Source organism: Etheostoma cragini, chromosome 15, assembly GCF_013103735.1.
Source record: "Etheostoma cragini isolate CJK2018 chromosome 15, CSU_Ecrag_1.0, whole genome shotgun sequence".
Classification (NCBI taxonomy): Eukaryota; Metazoa; Chordata; class Actinopteri; order Perciformes; family Percidae; genus Etheostoma; species Etheostoma cragini.
Window position 1 is genome coordinate 8,276,454 of NC_048421.1, and position 20,868 is coordinate 8,297,321.

General features: G+C 38.5%; 4 protein-coding genes across 5 annotated transcripts; 2 read left to right on the top strand and 2 right to left on the bottom strand.

The window, feature by feature from the left end:
* Window positions 1-6,776: 6,776 nt before the first annotated feature.
* On the bottom strand, window positions 6,777-7,870 carry fahd1 (fumarylacetoacetate hydrolase domain containing 1). The gene has a single exon (XM_034893850.1). The coding sequence runs from the start codon at window positions 7,646-7,648 to the stop codon at window positions 6,986-6,988; it is 663 nt and encodes a 220-aa protein (XP_034749741.1). The 5' UTR covers window positions 7,649-7,870; the 3' UTR covers window positions 6,777-6,985.
* Window positions 7,871-7,872: 2 nt separating this feature from the next.
* On the top strand, window positions 7,873-12,108 carry LOC117957797 (hydroxyacylglutathione hydrolase, mitochondrial-like). Its single transcript, XM_034893842.1, has 9 exons — window positions 7,873-8,135; window positions 8,882-9,066; window positions 9,678-9,742; window positions 10,123-10,240; window positions 10,326-10,434; window positions 10,645-10,748; window positions 10,941-11,042; window positions 11,138-11,217; window positions 11,325-12,108. The coding sequence occupies exons 1-9, from the start codon at window positions 8,069-8,071 to the stop codon at window positions 11,422-11,424; spliced, it is 930 nt and encodes a 309-aa protein (XP_034749733.1). The 5' UTR covers window positions 7,873-8,068; the 3' UTR covers window positions 11,425-12,108.
* A 133-nt stretch (window positions 12,109-12,241) lies between these two features.
* On the top strand, window positions 12,242-15,724 carry LOC117957801 (hydroxyacylglutathione hydrolase-like protein). Of its 2 annotated transcripts, XM_034893847.1 has the most exons (9): window positions 12,242-12,421; window positions 12,631-12,778; window positions 13,065-13,129; window positions 13,250-13,367; window positions 13,492-13,600; window positions 13,839-13,942; window positions 14,224-14,325; window positions 14,928-15,007; window positions 15,335-15,724. In XM_034893847.1, exons 2-9 carry the CDS (start codon window positions 12,674-12,676, stop codon window positions 15,483-15,485), a joined length of 834 nt encoding a protein of 277 aa, XP_034749738.1. In that variant the 5' UTR covers window positions 12,242-12,421; window positions 12,631-12,673; the 3' UTR covers window positions 15,486-15,724. The 2 variants fall into 2 exon arrangements, with proteins under 2 accessions (XP_034749738.1, XP_034749739.1); XM_034893848.1 differs by lacking the exon at window positions 14,224-14,325.
* An 864-nt stretch (window positions 15,725-16,588) lies between these two features.
* On the bottom strand, window positions 16,589-20,532 carry narfl (nuclear prelamin A recognition factor-like). Its single transcript, XM_034893828.1, has 11 exons — window positions 20,412-20,532; window positions 19,449-19,544; window positions 19,217-19,360; window positions 18,959-19,088; window positions 18,707-18,841; window positions 18,324-18,442; window positions 18,065-18,194; window positions 17,901-17,973; window positions 17,677-17,814; window positions 17,250-17,407; window positions 16,589-16,987 (listed from the first exon to the last, which is right to left on the bottom strand). The coding sequence occupies exons 1-11, from the start codon at window positions 20,475-20,477 to the stop codon at window positions 16,746-16,748; spliced, it is 1,431 nt and encodes a 476-aa protein (XP_034749719.1). The 5' UTR covers window positions 20,478-20,532; the 3' UTR covers window positions 16,589-16,745.
* Between the last annotated feature and the right edge of the window lie 336 nt (window positions 20,533-20,868).

Consider the following 20,868-nt stretch of genomic DNA (forward strand, 5'->3'; position numbering starts at 1 on the left):
CATCCCAAGTACAATGTTTCATCTTTTTTTCATTTCCTGTATTACTGTGAAGTTATCAAGCAAACTGAGGATGTTTCTATAAAGACTGCTAGAAGAATAATATATATACATGTGGCCCTCAAAAAGTAAACCCAATCCAATAATTGTATCTGAAACCTATGCCTATTTTAATACACGTAAAGCTTGACAAGCATAGCAACATTAACTAAGGGGGGCTTAGTGAATGGTCACTTCTTCCATGCTAACCCTGTCAGGGCTGCCCATGGATGCTTTATATTAACGGTGGTTAAATCTGATTGACCAAAATATCTCTCCCTCTTTCTGTCCCACACTTTATTTATGCGTTTAAACTCCTGCGTCCTCTCTTTCTCTCTCACACTGCTTTTCCCTAATGCCACTTGCACACAGTGAGACCACATGTACAGTCTGAGGCCAGTGAGCTGCTGTGATCTTTAATTATGAAACATGTCAGTTCACTCAGAAATCCCCCCTCCTTCCTCTCTGGGTTTAGAATTAGCAGCAAAGCCATTCTCTTTTATCGTGTACACTATCTTGTATGGAAGGAGAAGAAAAAAAACATTTGTTGGCTGGAACAACCCAAATATAAGATACCCACTTAAGATCTGAAAAATACACTGAGCTGCAGATGTTTCTGTTTCTTTGTAACAATGAATGGAAATATGCCTGACCAGTGATCACATAAAATGGTTAAACCAAAAATGTTCAAACAAAACTATCAACATTGAGCTATGTGTTTGGAAATGTAGTGGCTGCTTGCATTAGCGTGGTAGTGTCTACTGTACCTGCAAGTTTGCATGCACATACACCCATTGCCTTGGCTCTTTCCATACATCTTGCCTCCTCTAATTTTACTCAACATTTCTGTCACATTCCCCTTCTGTTTTATATGTCTGGCATTAGTCTTTAGTGGGCCTCGCTAAAATTTAAATGTGCTTGCCTTACTCAATCTGTGCCAACTTTTATTACCAGCCATAGTGATAGCTGCCTTTTTGCTGTGCCAGCCCAGCAGCAGGCATTAAAATGAACTGATTTCCCATTCTGCCATCTGCGAAAGATGTTAGTGTCAGTGTTGGCAGCACCCAGATGTTAAGTTTCATTAAATCAGCAGGACATTCGGATAATCTACGGTTGTCACTAAACGCTGGTAATGATGTGATAAATCGAATTGAGGGTGAAGGAAGAAAGAAGGAAGGAAGAAAGAGCGAGTATAACGTAGACATGATTGAGAATGCGTTCTGTTTAAGCGAGACATAAAGATGTACGTTGGGGTTCTTCAAAATGAGGCACTGAATACTTAATAAACCATAACTTCATCCAACGCTGTGATCTAAGCAAACAAGCCTTACAGTATTCCTTCTGGTCTGTATTTGCACAGACTGCCCTGTAGAGAACATCAGCACTTAGTCATGTTTAATGACTCTGTCATCAATATTGTAGTTGTACAGCAATTCATAAAATTCAGAATTTACGGGATTTAGGATTCACAATTTAAATTCAGGGAGTACGGTGCTGTCACAGTCCCAGACCTGCAGTCCTCACTGCAGCTGCGTAAATGTCTTACTTTTCCATTACAAATTTATTTGAGGATTCAACTTAGGCCTAGTATAGAATACAGTATAAACCATTTTGAGTGGTTTCTCAGCAGCTAATATACAGTAATAAATATCAAAACGTGTTTACAACATCTCAAAAACATGCTTCATCATTTTAGCTTAATGATCAAAACCATTCATTGTTCATCAGATTGAAAACAAAACCCATTGCAATTGAAGGATAAGAGAGGGCAATAAGGAAAAAATTGTAGATATGACTTATCCTTTATGGTTTAGTGTTGATTCTTTTTGTATTGAGGGAAAGTTTGTATGTAACTATCTAAAGAGACAGTTCACCCCAAAATCAAAATGCATATTTTAAATTTGAAAAAGAGATTTCAAACTCAACACCCAAACCACATCCAGATAGAGAGACAATACACTTTTCTCAAACATTTGTTTGAAATCCAGGATATGGTGGATTACGATTGCTTAAAGCAACTGAAATTCATGGACAATAAATCCCAGTGCCATACAACTCCAAATCTTCCCTTCTCATGGGAGTAGTAATTTGTTTAGCTTTGGCTGGCATGCAGCTTCCAAGGATTTTGAGCCCACAATTTAATGCATGCCATCAATTTCTATCATTGTGGATTTGTTTGCATGAGTGAAAATAGCTCAATGTGGATTGAGTTACTGGCCACTATGACCACTTGAGATTAGGCGTGATGAGGGCCATATATTTTGTACGGTGACTCTTGTTTGGGGATAATGGGCACATGGCAGACTAATCAGAAACACCTCAAGGGAGGGATGAACCACTCTGAAAGCTGCATTGAAGGAAAGGGGGAATAATTGCTTCACAACAGATAAAAAGTAGGATTAGAGTGTAAAAGCGCTTCTCCTTTGAGGTGCCACAAATGAAGACGGTTCATACTGAGGACTCCACACATTTTCCACCCATACCGCAGTCTCCTTCGATTCAGAGAAGAGATGCTCGGGTATTTTCTCTCTTCTCTGTGGTTGAGGCCTCACAGCATCTTGTAAAATTGTGACTCCAGCTTTAATTGATGCAAGAGTAATTTGGGTTAGAGAGATTTACAAATGTTCATGGTAGCTCAACTCAAAATGGTGAACTTTTTTAGGGATATGGCATTAGGAACTTTTACAATAGGATTTCATAACAATGTTTTTCTGGAAAAATGTCAGTGCATACTTCTGCTGCCATTTTAGTCAGAAAAATACCAATGGATGGAAACCTTTTAGACTACAAATAAAAACAGCAGTCTTACATTGAAAATAAAACTATTCTAGAAACATCCTAATTTGTATTGAACTTTAAATATTGTATGGAAGAAGCATTCTTAAATGAAATGCTTTGTTAAGATGTCAAACCTACAGTATATTCCATGGCACACTAGCTACTTTGCTTTACACCTGCATCTTCAAAGAAAATGTTAACACACTGCGTGCAGTCAATCACTCTGAATGAAAGAGGCTTGCACCTGGCCTTCATGCATGGGTTCATTTCATTTGCCAAAGACCCCATTCATTATTCTACGAATGAATTACAGTCCTTAAGTTTTACATTTAAAAAAAATCATGATTTTGCTCCATGGTGCAATTAATTTCCAACCACCCACTTGTCCATATAGTATGACATTGATTAACTACATGCACTGTAATTGTTACATGCAGAAGAACCAGTCAAGATGTGTCAATAGTTTTTGAAAAACATGGGGCAAGGACAACTTCAAGGTGTGTTCAATGTTAGCACTTAAACATACACTCAGTGCAGATACGCATGCAGCCATTCTGTCTTTCCTTAAACTAAATAAAATCAATTTCCTGCCCATGTGAATGTGTCTTATTGATGCGATGTGTCATATTCACCCTGTCTGACTCAGTCCTTCCAAAGGTTGCGTGTGTTGGTGGTTTCTTTCTAAGAATGGCCACGGCACAGCACTGTCTAGTGAAACACAGTGCAGCATGCAATGGGAGGCATCACAAATGGTCTTCTTCTGAACACACACACATTGCCAAGTTGTAAATCATTTTCCCATGTTGGACCTTCTTGCCATTAATTTCATCTCATGAGTTGCTGCTTTAATCCACCCAAAAAAGGTCAGTGCAAAATTGCATGTAGGTCAGCGTAAATTTTGTCAGGAAGACCCAACTTTTAATTGATGCACTCCTAAATAAATTCAGCTGGTATCCTAATAATGTACATGTCATCATGCTGTGTATAACTGTCACATATCTGCAAGACTTACTCTTAATCAGTGCTCTACCTAATTTGAATCAGCTGTTGGAGGCGTTCACCTTCCTGCTAAACCAATCAGAATCTTACACAAATTGCAAGGGCCATTACACAGTCACAAGCCTGCTTTGAATCTGTTTCTCGCTTTGCTATTTAGCTGTCGTTGCAGGCAAAGAGTGCAACCCTCCACCTCCCCCTCCATCTCCAGTCATCTACTCCAGCTGACCGGTCCGGAGCCTCCTTTGGTCGGGTCTTTGAGCTCCTTCGTCGCCACCACCGTTGTCTAGATTCCATCTGGGGGTCTGATGGTTCTCTACCCCCATATAAATATATAAAATTAAATTAAAATGAACTTTCTGTCATCTAAGGACATTTGTGCAATTTATGGACAAAAAGATGCTGTTATACGGTTCTTTTTACAAGTTTCTTTTTATAAAAATTAACCTAACTGGGCATACTGGTGAGAAAAAGAAAGAAAAAAAAGAAAAAAGGTACAAAATCGTACTTCCCTTCAGAATCCATGGATACATGTTCAAGCCCATATTCATGTTCAAGTTATTTTCCGTGTGAACCTGAGAGATTTGACCCGGTAACCTTCAGCCGGATAAATGGGCTACTTCTGCACTAAAACTACTGCTAAGCTGATGGCTAGTAACAGATGTTGGATCATGTCTGTGGTAATATACTCATGTATCCTGTCTTATTATTGTACAGTCCCTTTTGGTTTATATGTGGACCTAAATGTGTAATATGCTAGCATGTTTACAATTTTAATTGTTTCTGTGCTGTAATTTTTAAGCTGTGAACTTTGCACTTAATTTCGCACTATAGTGTACTGTGGAAGGACAATAAAGATATGTTGAAATCTTCAATGGGCATTGGGAGCTGTCATTAATAAAGTATTTATGAAACATTTATAAAGTATTGGACAATACAAAATTTGACTTGTTGATTTCACTAGATGAAAAGCCAAGGACTCACCAATTTTATTGGCAATTCGTCTAATAGTAGTTGAGACGTACAATATCTCAATGTAAAAATGTCTCTTAATGCCGTGCTTTTTCAGTACTAGACTACGAGAGAATTCCCTCAGATCTCTCTCTTGCACAGTTACCAACTGGCTTGATTTCATGTCACAGGTCACATCATGGTTTGTGTGTGTTAGATCGGAAGACTGTGGTCTCCCCGTAATCCCCTCTCCCTTGAAAGCGTTACCTCAGCAGACTCCCGCTCGATGACAACACCACTTCATGTGGTGAACGCTAAACCAGAGCTGAGCACAAGCTTTGAAGCCATTGTTAAAACCTTTAAGGGTGTAATACCTTCAGTCAAACAGGGACAATGAACAGTATGAATCCTATCTCATAAAAGATGACACCTGTGTGCACATGCCACACCGTGCACTGCTGTAAACATGTTTAAAAAAATAAGCCACGACTACATTTCCCAGATCCCAAATCTAATTGAATCTGTCATAACTCCTCTGATGATGGACACACATAACCACATAGTCCCCCCAGGGCCAAGGCTTGGGTCCTGTGAGTCTTGGAGATAGCATGCCCCACAGGTGTGGGAAGATGATGTACACAGACTCGGGTTACTGCAGACTGGCCTGGGACAGGTTGATGGAGGCTCTGATTGATCCTGAAAATAGAGAAGCCTGTGGAAGAATTGTAATTGAACCTGGAACAGATGTTAGCAGTCCAGCAAGAATGTGGATATTATAAAGATTCACAGCCGGAAAGTGAAAAATCACACTAGAAGAACAGCAATACTATGACTAGGGGAGTCTTTTCGGTGCGTTGTTAAAGGTCTAACCAGACAACGTACATTAAAGAGGCAACAGGGTTCACTGTGTAGTCACATAATGTATCAAAATGTGGTCCATCAAACTTTCTGTAGAAAACACATCTCAGCTAATCCGACTAGCAGCAAAATGTGTTCCAAATTTACAAATAACCACATGTAGCCAGTGCCAAACCCTCAGTCCTCGAAACTCCCTCATTAACATGACTATTTTCTCAACTTGAACTCATCTGGATAAACTCTACTTTACATTTAAGCTACTGAAGGGAACACCGCATTAATTCAGACTATGAAGCTTAAATTGACTGTAAATATTCTTATCATAAGTACCTCACTTTAGTTAAAATATAGTAATGCATACAGTATGAAAAGTTGAAAATGCTATAGATGTTGGTTCTTTACACTGCTATTGTTAGACCATCACTATAATCCCAACATATATTTACTTTACTTCTAGTAGATCAGTAGTAGTAGTTGTTTAAGCGTATTAAATCAGTAGTATTGAAGCTTAAACATCGTCTCCTCTACATTTTAGAGGGAAATACTTCTTCTACACTATTACTAATAACTCAGATGTTTAATACAAAACCTAATCAACAATAAGATTATGATGTGTTTTTATAGGTTAAGCTTCCCAGCAGTTTATAAAGTAAGATTAGCCACACATTTACCAGCTGCAACATTAAGGTGATGAAAAAAATTAATGCATCAATAATAATATTAAAAAATTCAATTATATATTATTTTGAAATGTGTCATTCTGAATAATTTTGATACCTAAGGTACATTTAGCTGCTAATAATGTTGTACTTCTAATCACGTAAATTTAACATAGTACTTCTACACTGATATATCTGTACTTTTACACAGTACTTTTTCCACCATTGTATTTGACTCAGTATGTACAAATAACAGTATAACGATTTTAAAATAAATAATTCTTAATGCATAATGTAGTAATTCTATAGATAAAAATTAAAAGTACAACACTGACAGGTCTGTTGTCTATATTAATAATAATAACATTTTATAATAATAACATACCTTTTGATCTTTTTGCTGATTATACATTTTTATTTTAACTTTATTTAATAACATGCTTTTTAACAATCCCTGGTTTAAGTAGCTAATGATCATAAGTGGACTCTTGAAATCAATCAATGTTACCAAACTGTTTTATTCAAGTAGCCTGCAATGCAGCATCAGAAATATGGTGCTGATGGCACAGCACTGCCATCTGCTGAACCACACAGATATTGAAAATATATTTTAAAAAATGATTACGTTTACCCTTTAAGTAAAACACTCTCTTTTCATTAATTGGTGTATTCTTTTCACCTAAAGTCAATGGTGTTTTTTGTTTTTTCTACTGGTGTTGTCTGTCCACTCTGAAGCTCATGGTGACAATGTCCTCGATCCCAGCCTGCAGCGTATCATGCTGCTGCACGGCGGAGACTCCTTTCGGGGTCCCCGTCAGGATGAGATCCCCCTCCTCCAGGGTGATGAACTCGCTGATGTAGCTGATAAGATAGGGGATGGAGAAAATCATCTGGGAGGTGCAGCCGTTCTGCCGCAGCTGGTCGTTCACCTTTAGCCACAGCTTCACGTTCCCCGGGTCAGTGATGCGCTCTTTGGGGATGAACTCGCTGATGGGACAGGAGGTGTTAAAAGCTTTAGCCTTGGTCCAGGGCAGACCCTTGGACTTACACTCGTCTTGGACGTCCCGGGCTGTCATGTCCAAGCACAGAGCATAGCCTGCAACGTGCTCCATAGCGGCGGACTGAGGAATGGTCGTGCCCCCTTTCCCGATGACCACTCCTAACTCGACTTCATGGTGCAGGTTACTGCTGTACAAGGGAACCAGGATGGAGGAGCCCTCTCTTACATATGCAGAAGGTGGCTTCAGGAATAGGATGGGCTCTGTGGGAATCGCATTTTTCAGCTCTTTGGCGTGGTCGGCATAGTTTCTCCCTACACAAATTATCTTCCTGCCCCATTCCCAAAATCGAGATATATTTCGTGCTGTCATTGTGGAGAAATGTGAACGCTTAAGCCGCTCTGAAACTGTCAGCAACAGTTAAACCAACCTTTGACCGACACTGGTTCCATAAACGATATTAACCTACGGCAAGCCTGAAAGGACATACAGCAAACTCAACACATCAAGTTAATAGCTGTTATGTCAATCTATTTAGGAAGTTTATCAGGACTAAAATTTCAAATAACTACCAGCCACATGTAACATACTGTATCTTGATGAATTCTTCGTTAAAAAAATGCGGATACAACCAATGTGTTTGTGTTTTTAACGGATTATTCCTGATCTACTCCCCCAGACTTGATTGGTGGAGCCTGAGAGGTTAAAGTTGAAAACGGACGGACGCGGAACTGAACTGAACTAAACTTTTCTGGTTTACGTGAATGCGATAAGGCTTTATCTGCTGTTGCTATGTTATTCAAGTCACTAGTAGGGAGTGCCTGCACTCTGCTTGGAGCTGCAACAGCATTCAAATTTGGTACGTGGTCACGATTTTTCACTATGCAAACATCTATCTTAGCACGTTAGATTGTGCAGTTACATGAATGTAAACTAGTTACTAATGGCTAATGTTGTTCTTTTGTCGTGTCTGAAGAAGAGGGCCGTGAGCACAGCTGGCCTGTCTCAAACACCTGCTCCTAATTACATACAGCTATCTCCATTAACAGTCAAGTTAGATCAATGGTGGGGCAGCTAGTAGCTAGGTGAAAAGAAATAATGCATTTTTAAAGTTAGCATTGAAGCTAACGTTGTTTACTTTATTGTCGTGTTATAGCTTCACCTACAGGTTCACACTTGTCTATGGTCCAGCCAATGGCGAACGTCACGGTTTAATGCCATATGTCCTGTTGTGGCTGCAGTAAATAATATTTTTAGGGAAAGGGTCCCTGTCATTAAGACAGAATATTTTATAGGGAAAAAAATGAATTATGCAAGACCAACAGTGTCCTCATGTCAGTCTAAGCAAGACTAGTCTATATTAGAAAACCACGATATAAGCTATACACATTGTGATAGTAGTGATAATAATATGAGAATATTGACCTGTGTGTGTGTGTGTGTGTGTGTGTGTGTGTGTGTGTGTGTGTGTGTGTCAAAACTGTGTGTATGATTACTAACAAAACAGTGTAAATTGTAATTTCCTTACTGGGGATCACTAAACATTATTATTATTATTATTATTATTATTATTATTATTATTATTATTACTATCGTTTCATGCAGCACCTGTGGAAGTCCAGGCCCAAGCAGCTGCCCTCCTTCACAGTGCTGTGAGGAAATCCTCTTTGGTAGAACAAGCAAATATGAGGGTTGAACTTCTCCCTGCACTCAGTGACAACTACATGTACCTCCTGATTGATGTGGACTCCAGAGAAGCAGCTATTGTTGACCCTGTGGAGCCAATAAAGGTTTGTGTATTATATTGTAGTACTTTTGAGGTACCTTTTAATCAAGCATTTCCATTCTTTGTCACCTTATACTTCTAGTAATACATGGACAGTTAGCGTTTTTGTATTATTAAACTAACCACCATTTAAATAAGTAGTTAAAATTAGCTCCGCATTGACCAGCCGCCACGTCAAAAGGCAGCTAGCTGTTTTTGCATTAATAATCCAATGCAATACTTTTATTTTCAATCCTGCTTTTACAATCTTACTTAAGTGAAAGTAAATTAATATTAGCAAAGACTTAAGCAATAATATTTGTGCTTCCATTGAGGGCTACAACTATTGATTATTATTACATATTGTTCTTTTGACTAATCTTTTAGTTTGTAAAATGTCAAATCATAGTGAAGAATTCCCATCAGAGATTTTCTGAGCGCAATATACTAAGTTCTTCACTCCCAAACCCACAGATATTCAGTTTGTAATGACATAAAACAAAAACAATACAGCATATCTTCACATACAAAAAGCCAGAATTAACTTCTTTTTTTTTATTTTTTACTTTTGCCAGATAAGATTTTAAGCAATCATTTAGGCACTACTGCAGTTTGACCCTTGACTGTGTTCAACAGGTGGTGGAAGCTGTCAGAAAACATGGCGTAAAACTCACAACAATCTTGACCACTCATCACCACTGGTAAGCTGCAAGTTAAGTTAATGTTTTATTTAACACATAATGTTAAAATGGCTATCATTTGTTTACTATATTCATGAGAGAATTCTGAAAACTAGTTCAGAAAACGGCAATGTAGTGCACATCCATGTAGTTGCTGGTGCAGGACAAAAAAGTAAATGTAGAAGGAAGGTAAACTCTCCACAAAAGCTCAATGCTGATTTTACACTTTTATAGTATTTTTCGGATTATTAAGCTGTGAACTTCTTAACTACCTTCTTTTATAATTCTAAAAACTCTCAAATTAGCCAGCCAAAAATGTCAGTGTGCTAAGAAATCATTATATCTGCATAAAATGTTTGCTGAGGAATAGTAACAATACACTTGTCATTTTTCCACCTCAGGGATCATGCTAGTGGAAATGAGAAGATGGTGAAGCTAATGCCGGGACTGAGGGTCTATGGAGGAGATGACAGAATTGATGCTATTACAAAAAAAGTTTCTCATTCCAACAATCTCAAAGTAAGCCCATTAAACTATTTATTCTACCATCCAAATATAAGCCTCAGATGAGTGATGTTTACTCACCAGGGTCATTCTTTCCCAGATTGGTTCACTCAATGTCAAATGTCTGTACACACCATGTCACACAACTGGCCACATCTGCTACTATGTGACAAAAGAAAACAGCACTGAGCCACCAGCTGTTTTCACAGGTACGTCTAATCACATCAAATCAGTCAATTTCATTCTTCACAAGAAGTCGTACAAGGTATAATCGTAGTGAAATGTAATCTGCAGATAAACTGCACAAATAAGTACCAGGAGACAATTAAGTCACTGACAAAAGCCTTAAATCTGTCAAGGTTGATTAGGTATTGATGCAAGCTGTATGTCTGACTTTCTTTTCTTTCTTTTTCATGCAGGGGACACACTGTTTATGGCTGGTTGTGGTAAATTCTTCGAGGGTACAGCAGAGCAGATGTACAAAGCTTTGATAGAAATTCTGGGAAGCCTGCCTCCTGAAACAGTAAATACATGTACTCTACGTACTATATGTAACGTCAGTGTAAAGTGTACTATTGAAAATGTTTTTAAGATGTTTCTTCAGCAGAGATATGAAATACATCTTCCATTTTGGATGTTGAAACTGACATGTTCTGATAAAGTATACCTAAGCTGTATTGCAGACTGACTAACAATGGTGTGTTTGTGTTTTAAGCGTGTTTACTGTGGTCATGAGTACACCGTCAGCAATCTGAAATTTGCCCGTTATGTGGAACCAGACAATGAAGTCATTCAGAAGAAGCTAGCTTGGGCAAAGGTATTTGACTGATGTGTCGCATCAAAGCAGTGATTACCTCAGATGATCAACCCCTGAAACGGAAAATCAAAGTCTGTGTGTTTGTATTTCTGTAGGAGAAATGCAGCAATGGAGAGCCTACCATCCCATCCACTTTGGCAGAGGAATTCACATTTAACCCCTTTATGAGAGTAAAGTATGTAGAGCATGATTTAATTATTATATGTATTTACTTACAACATTTGTATATGTATTGAGTAGTTTTGTTTAGAACTAATTGCAGTTCTTTGATGTTTAATGCAGAGAGAAGTCAGTGCAAGACCACGTCAAGCAGACAAACCCGGTTGAAACCATGAGAAGTCTCCGGAAAGAAAAAGATGGCTTCCGGGTGCCCAAGGAGTGATGTCCAGTGCACTGCTGCATACTGTTTCTTTACTGCTTCCAACTCGGTAGCCCGTCAATAGAGTACTACAAAAAAATATCTGCAATTTGATTTTAAAGCGACTTAAGGTAGATATACTACATTTACTGTCAGTCAAAGCACACATATTTCATCACTATATTCAGCCCCAATATGGCTCTAAACTTCATTTAGTTGTATCTGGGATGATATTGGTGTGATAGTAATATATATGGCCATTAATTGAATGATTTTTAAATTAATAAGAAATACATTTGTTCATCTGTAAATCAGTTTTGGAGTATATTTAGTATTATGTTGTAATATATTCATGTAAAAACCTCAACTTTATGAAGTGTTAAAATTCAAAGATTTTAACAAGCCAGGGAGCTGCTTGAGGAACAAATGTTGGAATATGTGTAAAATTTCTGTAAATTGATTATTTTTTTGTAAAGATCAAATGAATGCTTTATTTAGGAATTGTGGCTTTTGTTTTCACATTTGCTTGGAAGCTGTTAGTTTGACGATGAAAAGCATTTTGTGAGCAATTGTCTACACATTGGTTTGTCAGCATTAAATACTAGTTACCCTGACTACTCTTTTGCATGTAAAGTACAATCTTACAAAGAATATTGCATTGTGTTCTTTGGAAAAAGCAATAAAACACATTAATTCAAGTCAGTGGAATTAAGTCTTGAATTAAAAACCTACTTTAAAATGGCTCATTATGCAGAATGACCCGATCACGATGCTATATTATTGTAATAGTGTGTGTGTATGTATATAATTATATATTTCTATACGACATTTTCAAACATCGAAGATGGAAAGACATTGTTGAATGTTTCCGGCTTGATTAAAATGCCTTCGATTTGACATGACGTCTCGATGATGTCACATTAACTTCACGGTCTGAATTCATAGATGAATAATAACTTTCAGACGGTATAACAGTCGGACAAGGATACAACAGTCTCTAATCGATATCAGATAAACTTTGGTAACTGGGTTTATTTATTGGCTTGTGTTGTTCCATTGTTCAAGCTGTAGAAAACGTTCAGTTTTATGACACATCACCAGAGCCAGCCAGATCGTTTTAACGCTGGTCCTGCAAACCGAAGTCTGAAGACCGTTGCATGCTTTTATTAGCTAACCCTATCGGTGATAAATTCACAACAATAATATTGACTAATTAAACTCTTACTGAAGTGTTGCGCACTGTGGTGCGCAATCGCATGCGTTTAACGGTGCCATGAAGGTAAAGGTGATCTCCATACTGGAGGACAACTACATGTACCTGGTGATTGAGGAGCAGAGTAAACAGGCCATAGCTGTGGACCCTGCTGTACCACACCGGGTGAGGGACAGATCCTCTTTCTGTCCATGTGATGAATATTAAAAATGTGTCATTATCTGGCCTTTTTTGCACACCTAACACAATTATATAACATAGTATCTCACTAATCAGAATGGATTAATGAGATGCAAAAATATTATATAAAAATGCATTGGTTATTTAAAAATAATTATCTGTAGGCTACTGACAATAATATAAATCTTAGATTTTTTTTCCTGTCAGTTGACTAAAAGTTACATGCATATGGGTATTGCTGATAACAGGTATTTGTCTGTTTTTTGTAAAGCTGCTAGAAATAGTGAAGAGAGAGGGCTTGTCTCTGAAAGCTATCCTCACCACACACCATCACTGGTAAGACCACTGGTTTAGTACAGGAGGGCAGTAGCCTTGGCTTAATACAGTAAATAAATAATACCAGAAAACCCAAACAAATCACTAATCATAATTGACCAACCTGTTTTTACTGATCAGGGATCATGCTCGGGGGAATGAGGCTCTGTTGAAGGAGGTTCCTGGGCTGAGGGTGTATGGGGGAGACGATCGGATCGGGGGTCTGACTGATAAAGTCACCGACGCCCAGGAACTCAAGGTACCCAAAACTAAGAGTAAAATGTGTTCAGTTTCCATTTTCAACATTATACAAAAAAAAATCAGATTTTCTTGTTGGGTCTCTGTCATGTTGTCTTTTGACATTTTGTCTTCTCTATTTGCAGTTTATCTCAATCAATGTGAGGTGCCTATTCACTCCCTGCCATACCTCTGGGCACATGTGCTACTTTGTTTGGGAGGATGGGTGCACTGATGCGCCTGCTGTGTTCACAGGTCTTTGTAAAAATTAAAATCTGGGGAACCAGTTGAAACCTGTGAAGAACATTTCTGAACAGCTTATACCTGTACAGCACACGTCATGTGGTATCGATTGTAAATATAGTAACTTCATTTTGAGTGGCTAGAGATATAAATCCTTTTTGAACAGTACAATGTCCATTGTTCTTATTGTTTGAGACAAGGACTGACCACTTTCTTCTGCCTCTGCTTGTCCTTTCTTTTTGGTTGTTAGGGGATACATTGTTTATTGGTGGATGCGGGCAGTTTCTTGAGGGCACGGCAGAACAGATGTTCCACAATCTCACCCAGGTGCTGGGCACCCTACCTCAAGATACGGTTAGTGGAAATAAGAGATTTTTATCGTGGTTATGTGCAGACATCACAGGGTTAAAGATAGCTAACACGACCTCAGATAAGAACTGGTGTAAGACTGCGTCACAGTGATGAACAAACACACGTACAATGAGGTGATTGAGTGCAGCCTGGCTCTCTTTTCTGCCTACACCTAAGTACAAAATGGCCACAAGCCCAGAATGACCAAGATACTCAAACTCTACTTCTATGTGTGCGAGTTAATCAGAAATCCTGCCTTTTAATCATTATGTGTTCATCTGTAGAAGGTGTTCTGTGGACACGAGTACACCATTAAGAACCTGAAATTTGCCATGCTGGTGGAGCCAGAGAATGAAAAGGTTAAAGAGATGCTGAGCTGGGCCAGGGTGAGCAATTCAAGGAAAACTGCTTAAAAGAATAAAACTCATATTCTCTATTTTTTTTATTGTCAACAAAAGATAAAAAAAACTAAAAAAGTCTGTCTCATAATACTTCATTCTCCCATTTCATCCCCAAGCCCACTGAGTCTGACGTAAATCTTTAAAACTAGGTCACAATATAGACTCTTTTTTTTTTTTACAGTATATAGTATATTCAATTTCCTTAAACAGCTGGATACTGTTTCTTTGCAACAATACTCAAAAATGAGTAAATAGTGCATTTGCTGTGAGCTGTTTTCAGCCGTGGAATAATAAATATTTACTCTACATGTACAGTTTTTCTAACAACAGAACAGTGTTTGTGGGAATGAATCAAAGATGAACTACAGTGCATGTTAAGGTAATAAAGTCGGCTCATTGAAGTGTTTTCAGTAGTTGTTTCACAACAATGGAGGTACATAGAACAGTGAAATAAGCTTTACATAACCAGCAAACATTGCTGGTTATGGTCTTTTCATGGCATTGGACAAAAGCTAAAATCTTGCAAGTCTTCTTCTTTGAAAACAAATAGAGAACAATTTATTTTGCTGACAGTTTTTGTTTTGCAGGCGAGAGATGAAGATGACAAACCCACAGTGCCGTCTACCCTAATGGAGGAGTTTGAGTACAACCCTTTTCTTCGCCTCTCGTGAGTTTGAATATTTATATACAACATTTATGAAGGATGAACCTGGTGAGAATATGTCTCCAGACATTTTGATTTGATTTCTAGTTTTTCAACCAATTTAAATTTAGTTTAATTTAGTTTTGGCATGGATGTAGTTTATCTTTGCACTTGTTTGGGTGCTTCTAATAGTTTCAGTACACAGCATATGTTGATCAAACAAGTTTGTTTGGTGAGCTTGTGTTTCCAGATTAATCAGTGGTTTTTAAAATCTGGATATTTCCTGCCACAATTTTGTGTTATACATTGTCTCAGTTGATGTGTCTGTCTTATCTTCTTCCTTTACTGTAGAGAGGAAGGAGTACAAAAGTACACTGGAAAGACAGACCCCATAGAGGTGCTGAGGGTTCTGCGGAAGGAGAGGGACACATTTAAGAAGCCAAAGCAGAGACTTCCTCCCCATGCCATGTTGGCTTTGGAGTGGGGGCTTCTCAGACCCTGAGATCCAGTTTCAGAGATCTAAACATACTCAACTATCAAGGAGAGATGGTTTGAATGACTAAATGCAGCAAGACACAACTCTGTAGAGTGTTATTCGTTGCTCTAACCCTCAATGTAAACCGATGTATACTGCTGGGAACCTGGTTGACCCTAGTGTGTGTTGTTTTAGTAATAATGAAACAATGACTGCACAATAAGCCAGTGTAAAGCTGCTTTCCTTAATTATTCCTTCAAGCTAAATTAATTAAGGGCTGGTCTCCCAGTCTGTTACGCACAAACTAACTGCACCAGGTAATATTTGCTAAGACTAATTTCCTAGATACTGTGTTTTGTTTATTTATTTATTGCTTTAAATAACTGGTTTTGGGGGGGGAAAAAATCTATGCTTTATTTATTTATAACTTATTTCTATTTGAATGTTTAAGTTCTTTGATATGCACTTATTTTCTTTCTGGCAATATTGTTACTGCCAGTGCGTTTTACTTTACTTTATTTACTCATTTCAGTTTGGACATACGGTAAATATACTGCTCTCTTTCTTGCGTTTGCAGTTGGACACAATTGATCTACTAAAAAGACTTTTAATTAAGACTGCACATACACATAATATTGGAACAGTAGTGTGATATGTTGCACTTATACATTGTACAAGGGTAGAAGAAATACGCAGTGTACATCATTATGCAATGTAAATTATTGCTTTTCATCCAAAGTGAATAAATCCTCACTGCTAGAAAGTAAATTAGAGTCAAGATTATTCAACAAAAGATATCAGTCTGAAACATTGTTCTGTTGGAGAGCTTTTAAAAAGAACTTGCAAAATAAATGGCTAGAATTAAATAAAGTCTTTATTTTTATATGTATACACACACATATACATACATACATACACTGTATTGTTTAATTAATCATGAGTTAAATAAGGAATGATTATAATTTGCTTTGTTATTTCAGCTCACGTTCCAGTTCCAGTTCCAGACAATCAGCAGTTTACTGTAATGGCAAATGATTAGACCAAATAAATAATTTTGCTTCAACATTGTGTCTATTATCTACGCCCATTGTCTTCCACTTTGCAAGGCACATCATTTTTAGACGAGGGGAGAAGTGGTTTAAAATGTTATTGGCATACATCCAAACAGCTTATATTTGACTTGACCCATAACCCTGAAGAGAGACAGAAATAGTCAGTAATATTTGGACGGTTCTGTGGTCAGTTTTTGCTGAAAAATGATCTGCTTATCATGGTTTGTAGTTTTCTTCACCACTTCATAGTGAGTCCATTTTTCATCTTCTCCACAGGGTGGTAGTGTGTGTGCAGCAGCTCTTTGGCTCTCTCCTCCCCTACGCTGTGGAGCCAGGACTGGTACAGCTCGGCTACACGGGTGTCGTCTTCTGGCGATAGGGGGCGCTCTGCTTTGTAGAGCTCCTCAACCTTCTGGAGAAGCTCCTTTGGGCTTTGACCAGGTTTGGGCTTCACCTGTCCACCACCATTTAGACAGCCTGCATAATGACAAAAGGTAAGAGGAACATGCTGGGGTTATTGTTTTAATTTGCTTGCAAACATCGGCAAATATCAAATTAGTAAAGCAGTGCTGGTGAGACTACTCTGCAACTTGTGCTCGTCAGTTATTCCTACAACAACTCAATGCGTATGTTTAAATCGCCTGTGTATTTCCACAGATGTGACTGACCGCTGTACCAATCGAGCAAAAGCACAATGGCTCACATTAGGAAGAGTTCATATCTGCATGTATCACTTTACCTGATGGACAAGCCATAACTTCAACAAAGTGGTAAGGCGACTTTCCCCTCTTAAGTTTCTGCACCAGGTTCTGGATGTTGCGGAAGCCGTATGTGGAAGCAAAGTTCAAGAGGACTACTCCATCTTTCTCTAGAGTCACTTCCTGGAAGTCATTATTCCTGTGGCAGAGGGATTAAGTTAGCAAAAACAGGGTTTGGCAGTAAGCTGGTATATTTTGATATGCACATGTAAAGTCTGTAAAATAACATCAATACCCTAGGCTACTGGTTGAGTAATACTATAATTAGGCGTTACCGACAAGCATTTTGGGATCACTGAACTGGAACAGCTCTTCATTTATACTGAATTTAAGCCTGACTATTCCAGAGAAAATGAGCATCCCCAAACACCACTAAACAGGCTTCTTAAGTTGTTGAGACAGACTCACCTGAGGATCTTGTACGTGAGATCCTTCACCTCCTCTCCAAACAGCTGCTTAGCAGCATAGGTGAAGACATGATGGAGGTAACCCCCTGACCCGCTTCCGGCATGGTTCAGGAACTCATCCCCACTCACACTGCTAAACCTGGAATAATGTATAGTGTGTGAGTTCATTTATTCTTCTGGAAATTCATGTTACAGAAAACAAAAACAAAATGTCACAGAACTTACAATGTATCTAGGGGTGCTGGTTCCACATCATTAAGAGACATATTTTTCTCCTCCAGCATTTTCTGAACCTCTCCTATACACGAGACATGAGAAAAGTATAAAAGAGAAGATACTCCACATTCACATAGACCAAAAAAAATGCATCATTACTGTAGTTCTTGTACCAGATGTGATGACACAGTCCACTTCTCGAGTCTCATCTTTTTCCAGGTAGAAATCTGACCTTGAGGCCTCAAGTTTCTTGTCAAAGCAGGGCATAACTGCCACGTGGTAGATCTGCTGTGGACTTAGCCCCTAACAACACACACAATACACAGCTCAATGGCAACTCATTATTTCAAGAAATATATATAATAAAAAGTGTCAGAGTCACTTTCACCTCCATGAGGTGGAGCACACTGTAATCCCTGATGTGTCCGGTACCTGTTGTTCAGCAAAATAGCCTTTAACCAGAGAGCCCATCATCGCCTGGGGGGAGCGAGTGGTACTAATGTATGGAAGAATAAACTCGCCATGGGTCTTCTCTGCATAGCAAATCCAACCTGAGCAACACACACATGTACACAAACAAGCACACACATGCACACACATACACACAATGGGAGAGGTATTTGAACAAATACTGATATAATAACAAATGTACGTATTATTTCATGACAGTGAACGAAGCTGCCACTTCTTGGCTTTTAGTTAAGTATAAGTTATGTGGTCCACCACGAATATGACAAATGAGGTTGACACGCAACAAAGGCCAGCATGGCAGGATGCTCCAACCTTACAACATAAGAGGGTTTGTAGTGGAATACCTGGACAGGCTGATGTCAGCATGGGAAGTCTGTTGCTGTCCTGCTCCTTCCTCTGGAAACGCTCCACGAACTCTCTCTGGCTCTCCAGCAGGCTAAAGGTCCGACTAAAGCTTGTTTCAAACACATGATGAACACCTGCCATAATGATAATAATCTTCATAAGTGACTTTTTATACATCATTTTCATTTCCTTTTTTACTTTGTGCTGTTTGACTTAAATAGAACAGAAAAAAAAGAATATTTTACACTCACCAAGGCCTTTAAAGAAGGATGTGAGCCTCCTGCCTGTCTCACTACTGCTGAGGTCAAAGTATGCTGCGAGGGAGGCTCTGGACTGCGGTGACACCGACACCACCACCACCTTCTGCTCTGTCACGTTTTCCTGTAGAGGGAGTCCAAATTATGCATACAGTGACACTCAAAACTATCACATTCAAAAGGCTGCAAGGGCAATAGTAACCAGACACATATTACACAGGCATTCAAACACATACATACATCCATCTTTACCTCGTTGTTGCGCAGCACTTTTAAGAGCTCCTCGTGGCTCTGCTGTGTGATGAGGACACTCTCAGCTGAGGTGACACAGCCACTGCAGGCCAAACAGTCATTCAGTGAGATCTTTGCTTTCTCCAGCTTCTGCTTCCCGCCATCCTACAAACAGAAGAGGCGAATAAATCCAGGGTAAATAGTGGTGCAATACTTCAATACACGCAGGTTTTGATTAAGCCTCAAAGCCCACCTGGTTGACTTGGACGTAACTGCCATCATCTTCTATTTGAATCTTGGCCAAAGATTTCCCTTGTTTCTTCTCTATTTTAATAGGTTTGACACATTCCTGCAAAAGAAACCACACATGTAAAGCAAACACACTTGTGTGAACTTTATGCACAAGATAAACACAGCAATTTATAACAACACCCACAAGCAGCTGACAGAACTGTGTAAGAACATCTAGCTAAAGAATACATAAGTAGGTAACGAAATACAATTCCAGACAAAAAAAAGTCAACACTCGGTTTTAGATAGACCAATCTTTTAGACTGATTCAACAATCATTTCATGTTTCCCCTCACAAAGATCAGAAGAATTAGTAAATTTATTGCAACAGGTAAGAAATGAGAGTTCATAAGGGAAATGATCAGTATCACTCAGTGCCACACCATAACGTTATTTCCCAGGTGATAATTAAATGATATAAAGTGGCATATACCAGGTCTACACTACCGTTTTTCAAGGACTTTCAGTTAGACAAGTTGGGCAATAACTTAAGCTGCAGTAACGTATTGTCTATTGAGTGAAAGTATAACTTGTATCCACTAAAAACCAAGTTATCACCAACAGAACTATTTCACCGTAGTAGCATCCTTGCTAACATTAGCAGCAAGCTAACTACTTAGCAGGCATTTTATGTTTTTAACATTAGCGGGGTTTGTGATCAGTGACAGTTAAACCAAATAGTTAGCATTGCAATAGCATACGCTTTTGTCAAGCGGGTTTTGTGGTTGTGGTTATTTTGTTGTTGTTCTCTTTCAGCCGGTTTGTAGCATTGACAGAGACCCCAGTTGGCTAACAGTAACCACGAATGCTATGTCGGTACGTTTTCGCTATCGACTGCTTTTTATAAGGGAAGTGAATTATTAGCTGTACCCATGTCTTTTTAAAATAATCCCGATGTTATAATATGTTAGAATAGTTCAACTACCTGAGAGGGTGTGATAAAATCGTCGAGATCTGTCAGTTGCAACACACTGCTAAAGTGCGAAGCCATATTTGCTGCCGTAAAGTGTTTGTTGTTTACTTTTGTGTCGTGAATAGGTATTCTTCTTGATTCAACTCCATTAGAGATAAATCTCACCATCAACCAGATCTTCCTGTGCTTACCTATCATCTTTTATGTATCTTGTCTATGTGTATTTTATTTTTGTTTGTATTATTTTATGTTTTTAACGTACTGTAAGCTTGTAAGAAGAGGAATCAACCAGGTTATAATTTTAAAATGCTGGTACGAGTCATGTTCATCAAAAATAAAGTGATGTCAGGCAAAGACATTATCTTTATAAAAAAATAAAACAGTTACGCCCCTCACCCAGTTATCGGTCTTTCTAAACTGCATCTCTCTCCCTCATTTACATGATTTCTTTTTTCTTTTCAGGGATTTC